Below are 23,236 nucleotides of genomic sequence, written 5' to 3' on the forward strand. Positions count from 1 at the left end.
TGTGATGCGATTCAGAAGTTTTGAATGGGGTGCTGGCATGGATTAGTGAGCTGGATTCGTAGAGTTTCTTTGCCCCTGTTTGTTTTGTTTGGAGTCAGTGACGATGAGGAAGAGGTGGGGGCTCTGAATCATGTCTCATACTTTATTGATAGCGGCTAGAAGCTGTGTGCTGCAGCAGTGGAAGAGGCCAGGAGTGCTGTCAAAAACGGGAGGGCCTTCCCAGGGTGAGAGACTTATACTCTATGCTATCCCTCACTTGTCTGATTGACGAATCCAAAAGCAGCATAGAAGAGTGGCGGGTACCCTTCTTTGAGAAATACGGGAGATGACCCGAATTGTTTGACGTGCTTAGCGTCGGACGTCTGTGTTGAATGGCGGACATTTATTACTTTCGTACACTCTCCCTAGAGGGGGGAGGTTAATGGGGGGGGGTCAAGAAAACAGGACAATGTTGTTTAGTAGGATTTGGCCTACGTTGTTTATTCATGTTGTTTGTGGTTTTATTGTCCTTTATATGAAAATGCAATAATGTTTAATTTTGGAGGAAAAAAAAGTCAGCCAAGAAGAAAGGAAGAGGGAGTTGAAGCAACTGGAAGGTGCATTGAAGAAAGATAGAGGAAGAAAAGTAGAAGGAAGGAAACGTTGTAGAGGCAGGAAATCGGGAACTGCTGAATGATAAATCGCAGGTGTGTCCAGAAGGATAACGCCAACAGGAGACAGAGAACTGGTGTTAAGGAAATCCGGAAGAGGAAGCAGTCAACAGAACAACAAGGAAGAGAGAAAGGTGCCCGAATGAGAGGAGAGACAGTAGCCTCAGAGAACCAAGGGGGAAGGAAGAGAGAAAAAAAAGGCTGGCACACGACCTAGGAAAGAAAAGTCCACACTGACTGAGTGTGCGAGGCAGCCCTGAAAGATTACTCCAGAAAGAAGCCAAGAGATCTGCAGAGCCCAACGTGTTGTACACCCCAGAGGGCAAGCAGGTATTGGAGCATGGCAAAGATCGAACACTGAATGTTGGCAATGCTGGCATGTTGTTATGCTGTGCCAGACCCCGACAGCGTAGGTGGGACATGGCCACATACCTGCCACATAAATGTGGATGCTTGGCAACACCATGACGCTGCCAGACAACAGGGCTTGTTGTGCCAACAAAACAAGGTCAAGTAGTTCACGTCCCGCAGCATAGCTAACGACTACTCTGCAAAACAAATGGTAGGGGCCCCCCTGAGGGAAAGGAAGGGCTCTAAAGCCAAATAAATGGCAGAGAAGCAATGTATTTACCAGTGGCCATTGAAGGGGTGGGCTGTGGGCCTTGCACATAAAGATGTGGGAACCTCAGAACTTGCTTTGTCCACTACTTGGTCACAGTTTATTTAGAATGTTTTGTTTGAGTATCTCACCCATGATAACTCCTAGGCGTTACACTGTCCTCTTCCCTAACTAAAGCACAATAACATTATTGAATGATTTTTGAACCGTTCTTGTGGGATCGGTTTGTGGCGCCAACATTTTGTCTCCCAACATCTCGCATGTTCCCCCCTTATACGGTTCAACCTCTCACATGCTTTTAATATTAATTTCGCTTAACTAGTTGTCTCCTTCAATATTGTGATAATTTCGAGGAAGTTCCACCGAGGCTCAACTATTGTCTGTGAATTACACCTTAGATGGCAAGATAGCGGAGTTATGATTCAAATGGCTCAGCTCAACCCCCATCATTCTAGGGTAAATAAACACATATGACTCATCTTAGAAGCGCTGCATAAAAGCTTATTATCAGGCCCACTTTCAGGGCCTTTTGAATGTATCATTTAATTGGGTCTTCACCTCTCAGGTTGTGGGGGCCATTTGAGTGGCAATTAAATCTCAGTACCATTTTAAGTGGTCATTTAGGGTTCCGGCTCCATGCCGGATGCCTTTCTTTGTTCTGCTATGCAGAAGCCAATGACCCTGACCCATGATAATCCGTAGCTGCTCGCTGCCTCACTCAGCTGCTTTACCCAGGTTTTTGCCACAGAATGAAGCAGCAACGTGGGGTATACATCTTCAAAAGTGTTGCCTTACCACAGACATGTTTTACTCTGCTTTCAGCTGTTTGGTGTGGGGACAGTGAAAATACTTGGAGATTAATTAATTTAAACGTGGGGCTCATGTTATGCAACCCCCATGATAATACCAGGGAAATCCCCCATTGGGGTTTCATTAGGAAACATCACCCTTATAACCTATTGTGGGGTATATTTACCAGCTCCAACAGAAATCCCCAGCATCACAAAACTGCATTTTAGCAGTTACAAAAAAATGGCTGTGCTTTTGTCTGCTAAGGACATATGGGGGAGATTATAGCCGCCCCATGAATGGGCTGCATTTTGTTTTCTTCATGTGAACCCAAAGAAAATATCTCAAAGGCAGAATGGCTCTGTGCTGCTGTTCTCTCAATTCAAAAAGGAAAAATAAAACTCAAAGCTGCTCTGTAATGTCCTGCATTTAAAACGACATTGCACTGGTGCTACTTTCCTTTTTAAACATCACACAGTTTTGTTCTAGTAAAACACAGCCATGCCCATCTATTTCATTTTGAACACCATCAAATAAGGCCATCCTTCCCAGAACAGCATTGTTTTACCAAATAAAGTCTGTGAAGAGCAGAGAGTTTCTTTTCAGTCCGCACGGCTAACGTTCACTTTAGAAACAAATTAACCCACGCAAAGTACTTCAAAAGAAAGTTCTCTCTCTCTTGCTATGCGTCAGTTACAAAGAAACAATTTTTCAAGCGTATCCCTGTGTACAGAAACTGACCAGAGCTATAAAAAGCCTTCAAAAAGCAAATGCAAAGAAAACTGCATCTTGTGAAATCAACATGTAGAAAATGAACACGTGTAAATCAGTTTTTGCAAAAGCAAGAAAACTGCTCTTTTCAAATCTAAATGTGAAATTATCCCAATAATCGCACAGAAATAGTGTTCTATGTGTGGGGCTGCGGTGGTTTAAATGTGTTATACTTTTTCCCAAAAAGACTTGGTTTTTGTGAAACAAAAAAAGAAAAAGAAAAAAAAATGTTTTAAATAAGCAGAATATGTTTGGCCTAGGCAGGCACTTCAAAGGTACCAAACCTTGCTGGGAAAGGAATCCCCTCCACAAAATATGAAAAGGCCAAAGTGTGGAAATGTGCTACCTCGTCAGACTGTCCGGCATTTCTACAGCAAGGGACAATGGACCAGGGAGAACTAGCACTGTCACAAAGAACTGTGAATTCCTTTGACACCTCTCCTCAGCTTCAACTGCCCAGGATCAAAGGGCGCCATGGTAACCCTTTTGTTCAGACTGACAGAGAGGGGGCAGGTTGGCTGTGGAGATTTGAAGGACCGCCCATACAGTGACAAATGCCATCAATAGACTTTAAATAACTTTTGACATTAAGACATTTATTTCAATAATCTTAATAAGCAGTAATGTGAGATTATGACAGTTTTAATGTAATTTTTGGACAAGCAAAATAAGACTGTGTGTCTTCCTGGCATGTGGTGGACGTGAATGGCATTAAAAAGGCATTTATGGGGAAAGCGTAAATGGCAAAGATATTAAATTTAGAGAAAATATGCCAGACACTATTAGGCTTATGTGTAGCCATTTGTAGAATTTTAGATAAAATGTTTCTCCTGGAAAAACTGCGAAATGGTGCCCAAAGGGCAAAGCAGCATCGCACAGCCTTGGAGTTTGGGCCGGCATATTCCTTGTAAAATATGGGATCTGCCTATCTGATTTGTATGATGGTGACTATTGTAAATATAAAGTTGTATTCCATAACTCCCTTTTGTGAAAAATTAGGCTTGTGGGACAAAAGGAGTCATAAAATGCATACACCTAAGGGGAGGTCACTTCCTTCAATCCAATCAGCTCAGAGGAGGTGGCAACAGCAATAGCCTGACCTATCCTAATCAAAGAGGTATGCCCAGATTATTTCCGCCCACCTTGTAAATTCTCTGATGTCATTCTGCCTATACAAGAGCTAGGCAGGGAGGGATAGGGGATTCAACATTCAAGATTCACCCTGCAAGACTCCAAAATCAGCTCCAGAGGTAGCTGATCCAGATCCAGGCAGAACCACCTATCCAGAACCACCTATCTAGAACCTCCTATCTAGAACCTCATATCTAGAACCTCCTATCCAGAACCTCCTATCCAGAACCACCTACCCAGAACCAGATTAATCCCAATAATTCAGTCAGAAAGGAGGCAAGGCTGCTGATCCCTTTGGAAGAATCCAGCAACTAGACCCTCTGCCCAGCTGATGCATCCCGCGGTCCACAGTGACTAGACCCTTGTTGCCCCGCTGTTCCCATAAAGGAGAGGCCAGGCGCTGCCCAGTGACCAGATCCTTGCTCCGCTGTCCAGAGACCCGGCTGGCTAACCAAATTACCCAACTCAAGTGCACTTTGTAAGTATCACCCTCCCCAGTGGCAAAAGCTGCATACACTGCTCTGTTACCTTGCATTCTGTCCAAATCCTATAAAAATCCCAAAGGAACCCTAGTAATTTCCCAAATTGTCAGCAATCCTATTTATCCGGTCCTTAGAAGAATCTGTGTTAGTCTCTCTGTGTTAGCGTAATTCTTTTCAAATCATTTCAGTCTTCTATGTAAGTCCTTAGTATCATTTTTTAGATAAATTAATTAATTCCCCTATAGAGAGGAACACAGCGCAAATTGGTTAAAATTGCAAATTAACGTCCTTGCGTGCACTGTCTTTCTTTAATAATCTAGGCACTAAAATACAGTCTCAGTAGAACAAATCATTTTGTTAACAAAACTGATTTTTGCCCGTGTGATTGCTTTCATTATAAAATCCGATTTTCATTGCCATAGAGAAACCCATTCTGCCATCCTATAAAGAGTCACCCCTTTCACTTCAGTATCCTATCTGTTCAGTGCCTTTTTACCCCATCACAAAAACCGATTTCCGATTTTAACTGTTTTGGCTATTTTCTTAGCTGTTTGCTTGTTTGAAGTCCGTGTAGAAAAAGAAATTGCAATTTTGCCTTGCTGCATTGCTTTCCTTCACAAAATCTATTTTCTCATCTGTATTCATGTAGTTTTAGTACCTTGCCCAATACATTGTAAGCTTTCTTGCCTCTTCAGTACAGCCACACAAATTATTGTCCTATCTGTCCTCCTGCACATGTAAACTGACCCCTAATTATCCAGTGAACTCCGAGTGTGCTATTTTGCTCCTTTTTCCAGGTTTTCATTTTCGTTTTTGGCCTCCCATTCTGGGGTGGTAGGTCGAATAGAAAAGTCCCTCTTCCTTGTGACTCCTTGCTACTCCTTTCCACCCACACAGAATTTAGTCAGCAGGGGTTTGGGGGAGTGTTGCAGGGGGAGTACCTAAAATAATTTCTATCTATTAGTGTGACAAAGTGATCTTGCTTCCATTCATATTTACCTTGATGTATCTGATGTCAGAAAGTTAAAGTAATTGTATTATAACATTTTGCTGTATATTATCACCACACTGGTGATTGCTGCCCTAAATTTGATTTGTTTGATTTTGAATTTGAATTTTAAAATAAATAAATGTTTCATTTTACACACCGGCCTGGTTCATGGTCTGTTGGACCCAGGGTGTTTGTAAAGGGGTGCGGGGGGTGAGACGGGTTGGGTGCCTTCTCAAAGTAGAATCCAAAATAAATAAAGTGAAAAGCGTTTTTATTGTCCGCCACATCCTGTGCTAGTGGAAAGAGTCCTGGTCTGGAGTGTGCCGTGTCATAAATCTTTTACAGTATGCACCACAACGCTGCTTCAGACAGGGTTTCCCAGCTACAGGCAAGGGGGCACCAAAGCGTTATTTTCAAATTGCCCCCATGATTCCCCACACACCCCGGCCCAGCTCTGCTTAATATAATTATTATTTTATCGTCCATCTTGAGTTTTTGACACTGGTGGGGGTTCTTTGCTTTCACCTGTACTAATCTTTCTTGGTGTCTCAATGCTTGCCCTTGTATTATATGTAGCCTTTCTTTCTGTTTGCTCTACCGCTGCAACCTGCAATACCTCCCGCCTCTCCCTTTCACTGCTCCACAGTCTCCTCCTTCTTTTCCCTTTGTTGTTATTATCAATTTAACTCTTGCATCCCCTTTACCTCCCCCTAGCTTGCATAAGGCCCTTCCTACGGCTATTCATGACACCTGTATGTTGGAAACCAACGCATGTCCTTTACATTCCCTTCTTTACCTGCCTTTACCTGAAGCCATGTAAACCTGCCCATCACAATGTCAGTTTTCACTGGTGCCCTGGAGTGTCCACATCCCCTACACCCACTTCATCCATGCCTGGCCCTACCCAAGGCAAAAGTCTCGACATCACTACAAAGGGTGGCTGGCAATAGACCATCAGAAAAAACCAAGAAGAGAAATGTAGCCTAATTTTGTGTGGCACACTTTCCAAGCATGATGGGGCTGTTCAATCATTTTTCTAAATGTCTGTGTCATTTTGTTTCTCCAATGTGTTGTTTTATCCCCTTAGGTCAGTTGTTCGAGTCTTTTAAGGGAGCTGTCAGTGACTGACACAGAAGCCTCCGAAATCTCTCTGACGGACAATGGAACATTCAACTTGTCAGGGGGCTACACTCCGCAGACGGACACCTCTGATGGTACGTTATATCTATGTGACTAGAGCGCTACAGCAACGTGAGCGCCATTGCAATACAAAGCAAGAGCTTCTGGGCTTGGAAGTCCTCCAATCGGATCCACTGAATGCATGCCTGGCTCCCTGCAGACAAAGTGTAGGGCGTTGTGTAGTTCTGTGTCCCTCTGCTGCAGTTAACACAGCTGCCTTGTTAATAAATAATGATAACAAATGAATGTGTGAATGGGAATGTTAATGGCGAACAATGTCACTCAACTTGTGGGAAGAGTAGGAGCCACGATGTATATATATCCTTCCAGGCTGAAATAGGCTCGGCTTTCGTGTTTTTAGGGCAGAAATGATGCTAGGTACCTGCCTAGAATTACATGATGCCACCAGCCCTCCATCTGTTTTTGCTTCTTGTTGTCTTGTTTTCTTGCAAGCCTGTATGAAGTGTAAATCCAGGATATCTGTCCACAACCCACTATAGAATGCTGGGTGAGCTGATCCCTTTCTGGTGCTCGACTTGGTGGTCCTTGTTTTCCCTGAGTATTGCACTTGGCGGAAGGAAGAGGGAGGATTATGAATGGTGCAACAGTGCAATGATATCCTACTTCCCCCGCTCCAAGCGAGTTCGGACGTTCTAGTAAGGTATGGTTCGAGATATGGCTCTAATGCTACTACGCATTGGTATTGTAGCTTTGGATTTCAGCTATTAAGTAATCGCTGGCTATTGTATTTAAAGGTGAATTTGTGCTTTCAGACATCCCTTTTACAGTATTGTTCTTTCTGCATCTGAGAAAAGTAATGTGATAATGTGACAGCAACACCCGATATGGCAGGCCACTAGCACCCCGGGTTACAAAGTTCTTCCTTCATACAACGGGATGCCCGCGGCGTCCCCTTGTAGGAAGGAAAAACCTTTAACAACATGGCCACCATGGAAAGGGAAGGCGGGGCTTTGTACAGAGCCCCTCCTCCCTTTCCATGGCAGCCATTGTGAGCAGAAAGGAAGGTGCGGCCGCGGCGTCGAGTGCCGTCGCAATAAGGTAAATTTGGGGGCAGGGAGGTGATTAAAAATAAAAAAAAGGGGACGGGTTGGGAGGAAGATGGTGGCGGGATGAGCAGGCCATCAGGCAGCTTGGAACGCGGGCTTACACCAGTGGTTTAAGCCCGCATTCCTAGCCACCTGATTGGCTGGCTCCCTCTTGCCGGGTGCTAATGTGTAATATATTCTACTTGTCACGAGAAAGCACAGAAAATCTGCAGGAGCTTGTATTCCTTGCTAATGATCAGCAGTTCCAGCCCGTGGCCCAGCATGATATTCAAAATGCTGAGTGAGAGGAAAAGAAGAGGTCGACTTGGGGCCTACCACAAGTGCCTGTCACGTTGCATATGCAAGCTTCAAAGTTGGGCAGTTGTGAAGAGGATTAGCTGAAGTTCCCGGCCATGGTGATAGTTTACGGGCCTAATGTGGGACTTTCTGTTAGCTCGTCCCTTCCCTTGGGCAGTCCTCTCTCTGCCTGCCACACCTAAGCACTGCCTTCTGGGTGGACTCCAGTAACATATCCATTCTCAGGTGTATGCGTTTGGAGTCCTTGGAAGGTGACGGTTTGATTGCGCGCCTTAATCCGCTGTTTCAGATTATGCTCTTTCAACCTGTGGTTTTACATCTGTTTGTGCACCTGCGTGAGAGGTGTCTAGCATACAGGCATGGCAGGCTCTGTGGGATTATTGCTCCCACTTAATTTCCCTAAAGGGCCAGGAGCAATCGTGGCAATGTAACAAGCCCCAGCTTCCCATGATGGGGGTGGCAATGAATCCTCCACACACTATCCCCCGGGTCAAGCTTCACCTGGCCTGTGGCAGCACTGGCCCCCTTTGCAGCCCCACCATGTACCAGCAAGGACAGGATTGGAACTTTTATCTCAGTGCATTCATTCAGACACCACCTCCCTGCCCCACAACTTAAGTAGGCCTTGCACAGCTGCCAGAGAAGCCACAAGCTTTTCTCAACCTGAGCTTCCCATTGATTAGTAGTTGCCAGGGAAAGACACAGATAATAAAAGCTAGAAACTAGGATTTAAAGTTGTATGGGTTTCCTGCTAGCCATTATAATATTGGAATGTTGGCGGGCCGTTGTAAACAATAACTCGGGACACAGACCTCATCATAAATTGGCCGAGATCCCAGTCGGGATACCGCCCAACTTTATTGCATTAGCGCCCACCCATCCGGCAGTATTACCGCCGGATCACAGGTTGGGCACCAACCGTTACTCCCCGTTCCCCATTGGGTGCATTGGAGGGTGATCAGCGTGGTCATGCTGGTGCTCGATGTGGGTATTATATTCTCAGCACCTACATAATCTCTGGCTCCTACAGACAGTATACTGTGCCATTGCGAGGAACCAGGATATGGGCATCACTGGGTGAAGAACATCATAGAAACACAAAATCCCAAAAGAATAAGCTTGTCTAATTTAATTATTATTATGTCATCTGATATATAATAAAATAAGACACAGGGTAAGTTTGAGAGAAAGAGAATAACTATACATTTTAATAGTGTCCAACCCCCGAAAATCTGTACACATAAAAATTGCCATAGTTATCTTTTAGAAAGGAGTGAATGAAAAAGGACATACATCGCAAAAAAAGAAAGAGGGTCCCAGATTTACAACCTGATTTACACATTCAGGCCAAAACATATTGGATACACAATTGAATGATCAAATTACTTCATTGAAGGTCTCAAATGTCCTCAATCCACAATCCAGTTGTACCCTGTCTCTTGATTGTGTACAGGTCTGGTAGGGGATTGGTTGGTCATCTACCAAGTTAGCATCATTACTTTATTTTACTCATGTGGTTACTTCTGCGGTATACACATTCAATACGGTAGTCCTAATAATTTGCAGTTTGTTGTAATTAGCTTTTTTATATGTTAATTTCTTGAAACTACAGACATTGGAATAGTTATTATCATTTTATGGCAAGTGACTCTATACTCTTTAAGACGTAAGGACATCGCATACATCTTATGCAAGCCTCTGAGATATAATGTGTGCCCTCTGCAGGTGAGAGCCAGCCCTGGCACGCCCTTACCAAAGTTGATTCACGTCGAACTTGGTAATTGGATTGTTTTGGATACTGTGGGGAGAGATTGTTGGAAAGAGTTAGTATGTCTGAATATGTACAAACGCTGAACGATGCTGTTACCTATAAGGTACATGTGGCCCTGAGGAATGTCTGAGTCAGTGGCCAGAAACATTGAGGGGTAGATGTTCCCTCTTTCTTGGGGTGTGATTTGTGTCTATTTTCTGGGAATTCTTTCTGAAAGATAACTATGCTTATGTCTTTGTATACACCCTCAACCACCTCTTGGTGGGTAGGCCAATATTAAAATGTACAGTCATTCTCTTTGTCTCAGACTTACCGTGTGTCATATTATATATCACACTGCATAATAATTCAATGAGTCCCGCATAGGCCTTTGGGGTGTTGTGTTTGTATAATACTCTACAGATGGTTGTCATGGCTACCTCTAGAGCCCCTACCGCGACGTAGGCACTTTCCAGTCTCCACCTTCAGCAAGTCTTACATGTCGCTGGAGCAGTTGACTGCCTCTTCTGCAGAGTCTTCCTCTGCGGCCCTTTACTATGTCACATGATGCAGGATGTATAAACCAAAACATTCCTATGGATGGGGGTAGTGTTAGTCCTATCGGCAGGTTTCAGAATTTAGCAAAAACTTGCACAGAGAGAGAGAGGCCTATAGGCGGTAAACAAATATGTTTGGACTATAATGTTCTAATGAGCTTTTAAGTATTATTTGGATAGTACAACAAAATGTAAAAGTAAACTAAACTAATCAACTAAAAATACTTATTTGTCTGGGTGGAACAGTTTCTGAGACTACTCTTTCTCATTGAAATCGTTTTTGTTTTTTTTTTAAATTGACCCTTTTTCTTAAACGTAACATTATTTGTTAAGTGCCACACTGACATAACATAACTCTAATGTACTTTTACCTCATAAAACAGATGAAACACCAGAGAGTAATTCAACAAAGTTATATCGGAGGCATAAAGTGTAGAGTCAGCCTCCCCTTGCTCAAAACCTTAAATCATATAATCGAGGAGTGTTGCAGACTGCTGTGCAATATGTATGTTATTTTGTTCCGATGAAAGATTTGGATTCAGAATTGGGTGTAGTGAGGGGCGCAAACTTTTTAATTTACTGGGGGGAGGGGGTTGGAGGTGAACCTTGCGGCTCAACCGTTCACCCGGGCAATGTCATGGTGGCATCCTAGGTACGTACCTGCAGGTGAAACTCTGACTAGGACTACCCTTTGTCGTGACACTCCCCCTTCCATCAAAACTAAAAAGGGATGGGTCATAGCTTATAAATAATCAGAACCACTAGCATTGCCCTGAGCAACTTTCCATCCCATAATTGCTTTTAGCCCATCTGCACCATTACAGAAGGGGGCCAGCCATTTTCATTGCAGTCGTGCTCCTAGCACCAATGTAATAGTCATTTTACACGGCGCCAGGGGACCAATCTAGTCAGAATCGTTAGGGCGCATGCGTCCCGGTACAGGAACACAGGTAGCCCCCCCATATGTTTCAGCCTTGACCTCAGTGAGAAGGAGCTGGATTCCCCTTGTTGTAAATATGAGACCCAAATCTGAGCATATACTCGCACACTTTGGGAGACAAACTAAAACCAAAAAGCATTTCTCTGAGCAGCCTTCCCACAACGTGATATGTAAATCAGTCTTGGTCTTGCCCCCCCCCCACGTGAGCAGTCCAACCCAACTTCTGGAACACATGGCTGAAACAAGACCCAATGAAATGCCTTACTTTTTATTTCACTCTGCTTTCCCAAAAGGAATTCCATCTTTTATGTACCAACCCTTTTTTACCAATCTTTAATTAGAGAATCCGGCTGCGCAGCTCATTTGGATATAATTTGTAGGATAATCTTAGTTGCTTAACACACCTCTTACAGTGGTCTGTGTGCAAGGTGGAGGTCACAATGATGTCATCAAAATGAGCCAGAAAAACATTTCCGCTGTATTCCCTGGTCGTAAGGTAAGTGACGGGTGCAGCAGGAACCACTCCAGACCAGGATAGTGCCCAAGGAGTGCTTCTTTATCAAGTCTTGGTTACAGGTATAGCTCAGAAGTAGGAGAGTGGAAAGTAAGCATCCTTCAGGCTGTCCTGTCTCTCTCCCAGTGGACCAGCAGTCACTTTAGGAACTCTCAGCACACTAGGTTCCACATGCATCATGCCAGTCCATGCAGCCTCACAGAACATAAACACACTTATGCAGATGACTACCTTTTCATTCTTCTGAGGCTGCTTAAATGAGTAACAGAGCCCGGCGAGTGGGGTTGAGGAGCATAGTGCCAGACAAAGCTGCTAGGGGGTTTAAGCCCTGCAGGAGCTTTTCCCAGTCCCCCCAGCAGGCACAGGTGGCACCCCTTGTCCTGGCTGGTGGGAAGGAGAAGGGAGAAGAACGAAATCGCTATGTGCCAGGTAGCAAGCCTCGGGTCTAGGCAAGCACGATCAGTGTATCCCCGCGCCTCCCCACTCGCCAGCTGGGAGCAGGTGGACTCTCTATGGCTTCAGGGGCTAGGCCAATTAAGGAAATAGTGAAATAAATTGTGCAGGATTGCCTCCCTATGCAGGCAAGCCCCTTGACTATCAAATGCTGCAGTAAATCATTTATTTCACTTTTCTGTTAGGGGAGGACCATGGCTCATCAATTCAAGTTCCATGAGCAAACTATGGGACAATTCACCCTGTAGTATTACAAAATATGTAGCAAGCGATCTATGTCTTTTAATCACCTACTATAATGTCACCTAAAAGACATCTGGAAATGATCTGTAAATGATCTCCTACCTAAATGCTGACCTCCAATACATAACACCTAATTTTACCCAAATCTCTGAACATAAAAAAGGCCTTAGCCAATATATACATGTGCAACAGTAAAAAGGTGGACAAGCCCCCTTGCCCCTTTTACCACCCTCCCAATTAACACTCCACTCCCACAACTGCCTTTAATTAAACTCCTTATTTGTCCCCAAAACCTCTTGCTTTACTCGGCATATACTGTAATCAAATAGATTACTATTCACTTATCGTTTGCATGTAAACGCCAAAGACCACTAGAGGGCAGTGAAGCTACATGAATAAACGCACCGTTGTTTCGGACCGACAAATTTATAATGAAGTGCAGTATCTGTAATTTTATTTTCTCGCTATTGCCACAGGACTACAATCATCAGAACGCACTGTGATGGGGACCTAAAATTCAGGACTGGCACAGCATATCATACTGAACATGGACCAATTTGAGATATATTTAATCTCTCATCTTCTGGATTATACTTTTGTGATAAAGTCACCTGTGTATTGTTTGTTATAGTCAAGCAATTTATTGTTATGTAAGATGCGAGCTCTTGTTGAATTCCCACAAAAATATAAACATACATTTAGAAAATTCGACTGGTGGTTTTCAGATTTGAAAAAACTCCACTTGGTAATACTTTCTGTTTTTAGAGAGGTTGCAATTGTTAGCAGGTGGAAAGTGTTACTTGTTCTTGAAAAGATAATGAAAGCCATCCTCTTGAGCAGACAGTGTAGGAATGTCCCACTACATGGAATGTAACTTTGAACTGTACACGCGCCCCCATTCAGTTGCTAATGACAGTATTGTCCCCTGCTTTGCAAACAATTAACGTGTGTGAAAGGTTCGGGTTCATGACCCTGTCAGGTGGTACTAAGCACCCCCTTACCCTGGCGTAGACAGCCTAACCTTTCCCAGAGGTAGTGCGAGGGCGTTAAGAGGGCACCCTGCCCCTAAATCCCCTAAGTGTTCTATGCATTATAAAGGCATTGGTAACACCGTCACCTCCACAATGCCTGGCAGCCTCCTTTCTGGACAGATCGCTCTCGTTTTTTTCATTTTCAGGACTTCCCCCTCCCATAGTTTCCTGAGCCGTGCCGGGAAAGACATGGAGCAGACATAACAGATGGGCCGGGAAAGACATGGAGCAGACATAACAGATCAAACAGGCTCACGCGCAACACTCGACATCAGAAATTCCAAACACAAAAACTCGTCCTGTGCCACGATTTCCCCACCAGACCGAACACGAGAGAGGCGGACATCTTACACAATTTACGGGCAGTTAGTTTCTTCTAATAGGGTCTTTAGTGAACTGCAGGCCACTATAGATCAACAGAGTCAAACACTTGTGACAAGTCCATAAAAGCTACATAAAGCTTTTCTTTCTTTAGGAACCGTGATTTTTGATAAGATCATATTTAAGTTTGGGATCCAATGTGCTGTGCCAACCCCTTCCTGAAAACTCAACTAGGTTGGAACCAACACGTCGTACTCATTTACCCAGTCCATCAATCTGCCCAAAAAGATGTTCCAAAAAATGTGCCGGTTGTAGCAGTAGGGTTACCGCTGGACTTGTAATGAGGCCCATTGTCTGATGATCTCACAGCGATGACAAATACCACAGACAATAGCATGTTCCAAGGAACCTGAACTATAGTAGTTTGGAGAGGCATATTACGTTAATCTTGCACTGTCCAAGTTCAAATGAAGGTCAGTGGTCGCAACTATTTGAATCGGAACTGGTCTTGGGGCACTGCCAGCAAATCAATGCACTTAATGACATGCAACAAGACTGGACCTTATTGTACATGGTCTGACTATATTAGGCACTGTAAATACACAACAAAGGGACTAGTTGAGGCACAAATGAGTACAACATGGTGACAGGTCTGTGTATCAGCAAATAATATTAGGAAGGCAAGACGTGTCTCATGAAAATTAAATGTTCCTCTAGAGGAAAATAGGCTCAAAACAGCTGACTGGCAGCACACTCTAAAGCAGGGGTCTGCAACCTGTGGCTCCCCAGATGGATTGGACTACAACGCCCATGATCTTGCACTAGTCACTATGGTGGTTGGGGCTGATGGGAGATGTAGTCCAAAACATCTGGAGAGCCAAATGTTGCAGACCTCTGATTTAAGGGATCAAACACAACCATGGATGGCCCTAGAGTGAAGACTGTTGCTATGAGACTTGTAGATAGTTATGGGAGTGACACACAATCAGCAGTATGACATAAATTAAGGGTAAAACAAATCAGAGCACCACCACAACCCAGCAACAACCCCTTCTGAAACTGATCAATCCAGCAACACTTAATGAGAATAACCTTTGTATACATTGCTTGTCATCCGTTTTGCTGTGTCGTAGCAGTGTGACTATCATTATTTACTCCACTTAAATTAAGGTTACCTAAATTGCAGCCTTGTGAGGGTAAAAGCCAAAGCTGACACTGTCAGGTTCTGAACCCGAGACCTGCAGGTTACTCACAGAACTCTGCAAGACATGCTTAACTCACTAAGCCATTACCAGCTGTCTCTGAGAGAATATTAAACATGGCTAGATATGAAAACAAACATACAGTAGCAAAAGAGTTACACGAAAAGATAGTCATTTCACAAGTCAGTAGCTTTACAGCAAGCAACGAAAGAGGAAAAAGACCTACTCACAAATACTGAACCATAACCAGGGAAAAGGACTGCAGCAGAGTCCAGCACAGGTAATTCAATTTGTTCATGACACAAGGTAATTGTTACTGTTAGCCCCAATAACTATGAAGAGAGGACATCTAAACCCACTCCACCCACAGAATTGTAACACTAGTTCTGAAAGTAGTATTTACACTAGTTGCATACCAGGAGTAGAAGAGGACAGTGGGAGAGAACATTTTTCTCATGGAAGACACACAGTTACTCTGGCAATACCTCAAGCAAAACAGTACTTCACAGCAAACTATGGTGTTGATCACCCCAAAGCTTAGGCGTATGAATCATTGATGAAATACACAATTCATTATGTTTATCCGGCATGCCATTTATGCTAACGTTTAGATTTTGGACTCAGACACTTAAAACTTCAGGTAAAGATTTTTTGGGCAATACTTTGATAATTGACAAAAAATGTGCTATGGCACTTACATTATGGCTGGATTGTGTGTTAGCGATTAAGGATCTATAACTGAAAAGCTTTGGATACATCTGTCATATCACGAATGATGAGCTAAAGCTGACCTGCTGTAGCGAATATTTCAATATGTGCTGTTTAATAAGCATTGATTGATCGATTGTTGGCACTGTCCTGTATAAGCCAAGATTTCATTGTATGGTCTGTAAATCACTGTGAGGAAGGGGGAATGAGGCGGTTGAGAGGAACCCCATGCAGCAGTCCAGGAATAATCAAGACACCCATGCTCAGCTCTTACAAACCAGTGTAACATTGGAAATAGAATTTGATAACCGGGGAACCCTTGCAGAGTTGTAATCACAGGAGCCAGGATTTCCACTGTGCCAGCGCCATGTTACAAGCAAACATCCGATGTAGCCTGGCCTACTTCGGCTGATCACTCTGCCCTGTTTGCAGCACTAGATCATGAGTATTTAGAAATGCTGGCAAGGCATGCCACTTATTGACCAGTCTTGACTGAATGTTGTGCTACTTGCTGCCATATGGAGGTTTGAATTTAAGCGCAATGAGCCATTTTTGTTAATATCTGTATATGATAGTATTCTTTCGACTGAAACTAGTTCACCCGCCAAGATAGCTGTCCACGGTATAAAATGAATTAACCTTGTCAACAAAGGGGGGCGTGGCTACAGGGCCATGTAGAGAGACGTGTTCCCAGATGAGCTCCGGACGATCCTGCATTAATACGTCATAAGGGTGCACATGCAGATGCCTGATGCGCAAGAAAGCAAATGTGCATGCACATTAAAATATGGAGCCTCTCTAAGGACTGTCCGGAGCCCACGAGAAGTGCTGGCGACACAGCCCTTGCTATAATTGGAATCGCAGAGTTCCGTGATGTCTGGATCTAAAATGGCGTACAAGTGAAGAGAACAAAGGAGCCCTACTGAGGAAGCATCTTTAATTAAGCCCATGGTGCGGGGAAACGAAACTGTGCGAGGTACACCCAGCGGAAAGTGCCACCACGGTCCCTACATGCAGTGAGCACCCGTTGCCGAGTGATCGTGATACAGACAGTAATTGCCTGAAGCGAGGCTGATCAGAAGAGGACTGGTGCGGTTCATACCCCGGCTGACTGCCAGAACCGAATTATAAACACTGACTAGGGTAAGCCGTGCAGGACAGCACCGCACATACGTCTTACATCGCTGGGCAGGCAGATCGCATACGCAGCAATCACAGCCCTCACCCTGAAGTGCAGCAGAAGATACATTGTTGCTCTGCACATTCAGATGCGAGTGCTGGTTTCGGTGGGGGCAGACGAGCTGAGATTGCACACGAGAAGGGCTGCTGGGCAGTATGTGACACTGTAGGAGCAGCTCTGAAAGTACTGGTGATGCCGTATGCTGGAGGCCACTTATAAAATCGTTGATGGCCCTATAAAGAACAAAGAAGATTGGTTGTTGGGAGATTCGTGCAAAACATGCAGTAGAGGCTGCTTTTCATAACGTTAGCAGCTCTGTCAAAGCATTCGGTGGAATGGAGAATATATGGATGACAGGAAAACACACAACGGATGCTGCTTCTAAAGACGTTGGCTGCTCCCCAAGTAACAAGGCAGCATGGATAATGCAAGCAGTGATAACACATTGCATACACGTTGACTGTATGGGCTAACATAGACTTCAGAACCCAGGCGAGTGCTCTGAACCGATCAGAGGAGCGGCCCACGAGGATATTAAGCCATAAGTGACGCAGACCTGTGCAACCTAGCACAATAAGATCCAAGGTGTCACAAGGGGTAGTCACCAGGAATCACGGAGGTCTGGGACACAGCGACACCGGAGGACATTGGAAAAGCTGACGGAGATGATGAGAACACAACACCAGTCTTGATCTGAAGAGGCAACACTCCACAACGGAGTGCATTAGGACATACCGTCAAGGGCTAACGGTCACATATATTATAGACACAGGCTCCGACGCAGAGGGTCAGACCCAGGCAGTGCACAAGGCGAGCCGGACAAACGCTTAACGGCAACCAGTTAAGATATAAGACGCCCATCAGCATCAGAGAACCTAAATCAGAGTGCCAGTAGAGCTACTGCCAGCGTGGAGGTTACCAGATGTCAATATCACCTAGCAGATGGGATAAGCAATGCTAAGATATTATCAAGCCTCAGTCAACACTACTCTATGTCCCAGAAAGGAACATCACAGCCCAATGGGTGCGAGGCTATACGACTAGAGAGAGTGGTCCTTCCCAGGTACACGCACGAGTACCAGGAGGCCCTACCAGGAGGAAGCTACAGGTGACAAGACTTGGTGGATGAAAGCAGGCAGGCTAAGGGGCGACAAGACTACATCGAGACGCCTTACTAAGATACTGTAGCGGTGAAGCGAGTGGCCACACACCCAGGTGTGGCGAACCATAACTAAGCGCACCGACGGTAGCCCACAGCGGTGTCGCGCGAAGAATCTACAAAGGCAACATGTCCCCCAAAGTGGTCAAATCAAAGGTGAAACAATCCTCCTTAGACATTTTTACTAAACCAAGCCAAACCGGGGAAGCGGCTAACCCATCAGAGTAGACCACATCCGGGAAGGGGGAAACACTGCAAGGAGATCTACAAATCCTGGAAGCGATAGCTGAGCTGAAGTCTGCATGGGAATCCAAACTCGATGCTACCATAGCGGCACTGAAAACTTCTTTCGAAACTAAGATCGACGCGGTCAGTGTGGATGTTAATCTCCTAAAACAAGATGTCAGGGCTATAGCTGAACAAACGGGAACGCTGGAGAAGGAAGTGAAGGCTAACACGGAGTCCTGCACGGTGAGCGCCAAGGAGTTCCACATCTTACGGCAGAAAGTGGACAATCTAGAAAAGAGAACAGAAGAGGCAAAAGGGAGGGCAAGAAGAAACAACATCCGCATCGTAGAGCTTCGAAAGGAGAAGAAAACCCCAACCCCACGAACTACATTGAAAACATGATATTGCAGGAAATGGGTGCGGGGGCGCTCTCCCAGGGGTTCACAGTGGAAAGAGCACACACGGCCCTAACTAGGAAACCCCCACCTGGAGCTCCACCTCGACCGATCATAGCCAAAATATTAAGCTACAAGGATAGGGAGAAGATCCTTGAACACTTCCGGAAAGGCGGAACAATCAGGAGAGCGTCGGCGACAGTGACGGCGTATCTGGATTACACATTCTTGGTACAGAGGAGTCACCTGAGTTTTGTGGCAATCAAGAAACGGTTGAGGGACACTGGCCTGAAGTACAGACGGCTCTATCCAGCGACACTGAAGATCTTACACGGGGCCAAAGCACTTTTCTTCGAAACTCCGGAGGATGCCACGATGTGGATGAACTGCCCAGATGGCGCAGACGGTCGGACATCGGATGAAACGGATAAATGAACCGATGTTTCCTCCTTGATTGGCGTTGAGACTGTTGGGATGATACTGAGCATCATTCTCATAATAAGACAGGTGTAGGAGGGTTGTCGGAAATATTGCCATATAAATCAGGATAATAGGGGGTACATTGGTTGGGTTGGGCACAACAAACATTTGTGGACTTTTACTCAAGAATCAATATATCACAGGAGCGACACTGAGGAGCACGACTTCACCCCCAATAGGTAGTTTAGATAAGGTAGTTTAGTCAGGATACTTTTAGGGTGGTATCCCCCTGCTGAGTACCGAGTATCGGTATACCGAGAAAGGGCTAGATGCGGGGTAGCCTGAGATCCAGGGATGGAGCTGGGCAACAGTTTTGGGAGGCCGGATGAGGGACAGGGGAGGGCAACAGTTGGGGTTGGGTATGGTGGGGGGAGACAAAAGGGGGGGTGGAGTTGGATAGGGTGTTAACGAAACCGGCTTACACACATACACCATTACACATGAAACGGAAGACAAGGGGGGTGGCGGGAGGAACAGGATACCACTTGGAACGTCAGGGGGCTCAATATCTATTTGAAGCAGAATAAAATAATGATGTACTTCAGACGGCAGAGAGTTGATAATGCCCTACTACAGGAAACCCACCTCACGGAGCCGAAACTTAACACTGTAGGGAGGAAGTGGAGAGGCTTTACCATAGGAGCGACGTACTCAGTGTTCGCCAGAGGGGTTATCACATGGATAGCACCACATGTCCCCTTTAAGCAGTTACAGAACACTATAGAGCCTGATGGGAGGATGGTACTGGTTAAAGGTCTGGTAGAAAATAAAGAGGTGTGCATCATCAATACATATGCCCCTAACCAAGATACGGTGGAGTACTTCAATACCTTGTATAGTAAGATTGGCCCTTGTATGGGAGGAGACGTTATATGGGGAGGAGACTTTAACTGTACACTAGATCCCAATGTGGATAGATCAGATGGTAAAATGGTCAAGCCTGCCCCTGCAGCCAAGGCCATAGGAGTCCTATTGAGGGATTTTGGTCTAGCGGATATATGGAGGATGCACCACCCGAGGGACAGACAATACTCGCATTACGTAGCACCACAGAACCTACACACGCGGCTGGACTACATATTTGCTACTGCGGGCTTGACAGGAGAGTTCATGGGTTCAGAGTATACGGCGAGAGTATTATCGGACCATTCACTATTGATCATGGAGTGGCAGTACTCACCACCCAGAGCATGGATACCGACATGGAAACTGAGGGAAGAGGCCTTGAAAGATATAAGGTTCAGGGAAGGCATGAGAAAAGAGATAATGGAATACTTTGAACTGAATACGAGTAGTGTGGAATCAGCTGGCACACTATGGGAGGCATTTAAGGTGGTTGTGAGGGGAGTGGCAATATCCAAATCCAAAGGCCTACAGGATGAGATCACTAGAGAGCTACACGCAGTGGAGGAGAAACTGGAAGGAATCATGCTCAATGGGGAACACTCCACGGAAGAGATTAAGAGTATTGGCAGATTAAAACAAGATTGTGAAGGACTATGGGGAAGGTTGTGTAACTTAAATTATAGAAAGTACGTAGAAAGACAGCATGCGGGGTGTGTCAAGCCAGGCAGGCTGCTAGTCTGGTTGTACAAAGACGAGACGCCTAGGCAACCGATCACAGCGATTAGAGACAAAAATGGGCATACACTGGACACCCAAAAAGAACTGAACGATGGCTTTAAAGAGTTCTATCAGCAACTGTACGCTGACACGAGAGGGGAGGGAGACGAGGATATATTAGACACATTGGAAGATATTGGCCTTCCCAAACTGGGGACACAGGAAAGGGAGGACTTGGAGGCCCTGATCACCTTAGAAGAACTAGAGGCAGTGATCAAGCTCTTACCCACTAGCAAGGCCCCGGGGGCAGATGGACTCCCTAGCGAATTTTATAAAATGTACAGGGCGGAACTGCTCCCCCGATGCTGGCAATGTTGAATGAAGCACTAGAAAGAGGAGTGTTGCCAGAATCTCTGAGGGAGGCGATCTTTATCCCACTCCTTAAAACCAACAAGCCCAGTGAGGAGTGTGGGTCGTACAGACCATTGTCCGTGCTGAACCAAGATAGCAAAATATTAACTGCAGTGCTGGCGAGCAGGTTGAGACCGGTTATTAATAAACTCGTACACCCTGATCAGATGGGGTATGTCCGGCACAGGAACATATCTGATAACCTCAGGAGGCTTCATCATATCATAGAACAAACTGGGAAGGACTCACAAGAGGTGGCAATAATATCATTGGACACAGTGAAGGCCTTTGACTCTGTCAAATGGCCTTGGTTGATGGGGGCTCTAAGAAGCTATGACATGGGACCAATATATTTGATGTGGGTGCATCTGTTATATAGTGCGCCACTCGCTCGGGTCAAGATGGGCGTGATCACCTCTGAGTGCTGGCAACTTGGTAGGGGCACCAGACAATGATGCCTGTGGTCCCCGATGCTGTTTATCCTGGCTTTGGAACCCTTAGCGATATACTTGAGGCAACAGTACGAGGAAGTGGGGATCCCTACGAAGGGGGGCCTACATTTGATCTCTATGTATGCTGATGACGTATTGTTATACCTGAGATACCCGGAAGAAAACCTAGCATACATATTGGAAGTGATGGATAGATATGCATCGTTTTCCGGAATAACTGTGAACCCCAAGAATGTATGTTCCCTGTGGGCAGATATAAAGGAATACTACTGGGTGAGCTACCGTCACTCCAAATACAATGGGCCACAGAGACCTTTAGATACCTGGGGATCGATATATATCATACACCGGAGGTTGAACATAAACACAATACGGAGAGGGCGGTGGCTAATATTGAACGCAGCATGAAATTCTGGGCAAAGCTCCCCCAAATGGTGGTGTTGGCGAGGTTGTTGCACTTCTTCGGGAACATACCCCATATCATACCCAAGCGATTCTTTGTCAAGCTCCACAGCCTGTGTAGGGGATTTATATGGCACAACAATAGACATAGGATAGCATTGTGGAAACTGTAAAACACATACGACAGAGGGGGCATCAGGTTGCCAAACTTTGAGACTTATTACCTGGCCAGCCAACTGCAATATGTCGCAAGGTGGCTCTCAGATGACCCGACACCAGAATCTAGAGTACTAAAGGCAGAATGCGCCCCATTCTTTCGGAAAGAACGTGATTTGGTTGCCAAAAGCACAACAGAAGGGATGCACAGGGATGTTGGAACTGGGAGGGAAAATATGGCAGAGAGCTTGTCAGGCTATAGAGAACCCAGCCCTGTGCTCCCCACAGGTACCACTCGTGACATTGAGGGGAGTGGATGAACAACTGCAGAAGATAATCCGTAGACATTGGGAGCCGAACGGTATTGCAACGGTCGGGGACATGTGGCAAAAAGGGAAGGTGATGGAATTCGACGTGCTTGTGCAAATCACAGGGCTGCAGCAGGGACAATACATCACGTACACAAGGCTGGTATGGATAGTTAAAAACACATGGGTGGATATAGTGCTGGAGGGTGAGCCCGACACAGTCATTGAAACAATCTATGATGTATCAGATGGAGGTCATGAGATCTCCCGGATTTATGAGCTGCTTATGTCCCGGGTTGGCAAAGAAGTGCTCCAGTTAAGACGAGACTGGGAGGAGGACGCGGGGGAACCTATGAGTGATGGGACATGGGTGAGAGCCCAAAAATATTTAAAAAGTATCTAGAAATGTGAGGTTGCAGCACATTAAGTTGTATACAACCCACAGGGTGTATGTGACACCACATAAGATTGCACGATTTAAAGATGCAGGAATACAGACATGTCCTAAATGTGGAGAAGTAAATGCAGGAATGATACACATGTTCTGGGGATGCCCTGAAATAGCAAGGTTTTGGCGGGTGGTGGCGCATTATCTGTTGGAGAAAGATATTAAACTGGAAATAGAATCCATATGGGAATGCATGATAAGTGGTTTTCCCAGACCGCACAAGCTGAAACACGTATGCAAGCTCAAGGATCTGGCCTATATCCTTGCTAAGCGCAGGATCGCTGTGGGTTGGAAAACCAGCAGAAGGCCGATGGTAGAGGTGTGGTGGTACGACCTACAAAAATGGGTGGAGGCCGAGA

The 23,236-nt window shown here is 45.3% G+C and overlaps 1 protein-coding gene across 1 annotated transcript in view; it reads left to right on the forward strand.

Annotated features, from left to right (window-relative positions):
• Positions 1-23,236, forward strand: part of RETREG1 (reticulophagy regulator 1) — a 920,991-nt gene that overhangs the window by 876,062 nt on the left and 21,693 nt on the right. Inside the window, exon 8 of the mRNA XM_069620500.1 lies at positions 6,521-6,647. Coding sequence (XP_069476601.1) covers positions 6,521-6,647 — 127 coding nt within the window. The remainder of the gene's footprint in view (positions 1-6,520; positions 6,648-23,236) is intronic.

This window comes from Ambystoma mexicanum, chromosome 5q (assembly GCF_040938575.1).
Source record: "Ambystoma mexicanum isolate Mex_15411 chromosome 5q, UKY_AmexF1_1, whole genome shotgun sequence".
NCBI classification, from domain to species: Eukaryota; Metazoa; Chordata; class Amphibia; order Caudata; family Ambystomatidae; genus Ambystoma; species Ambystoma mexicanum.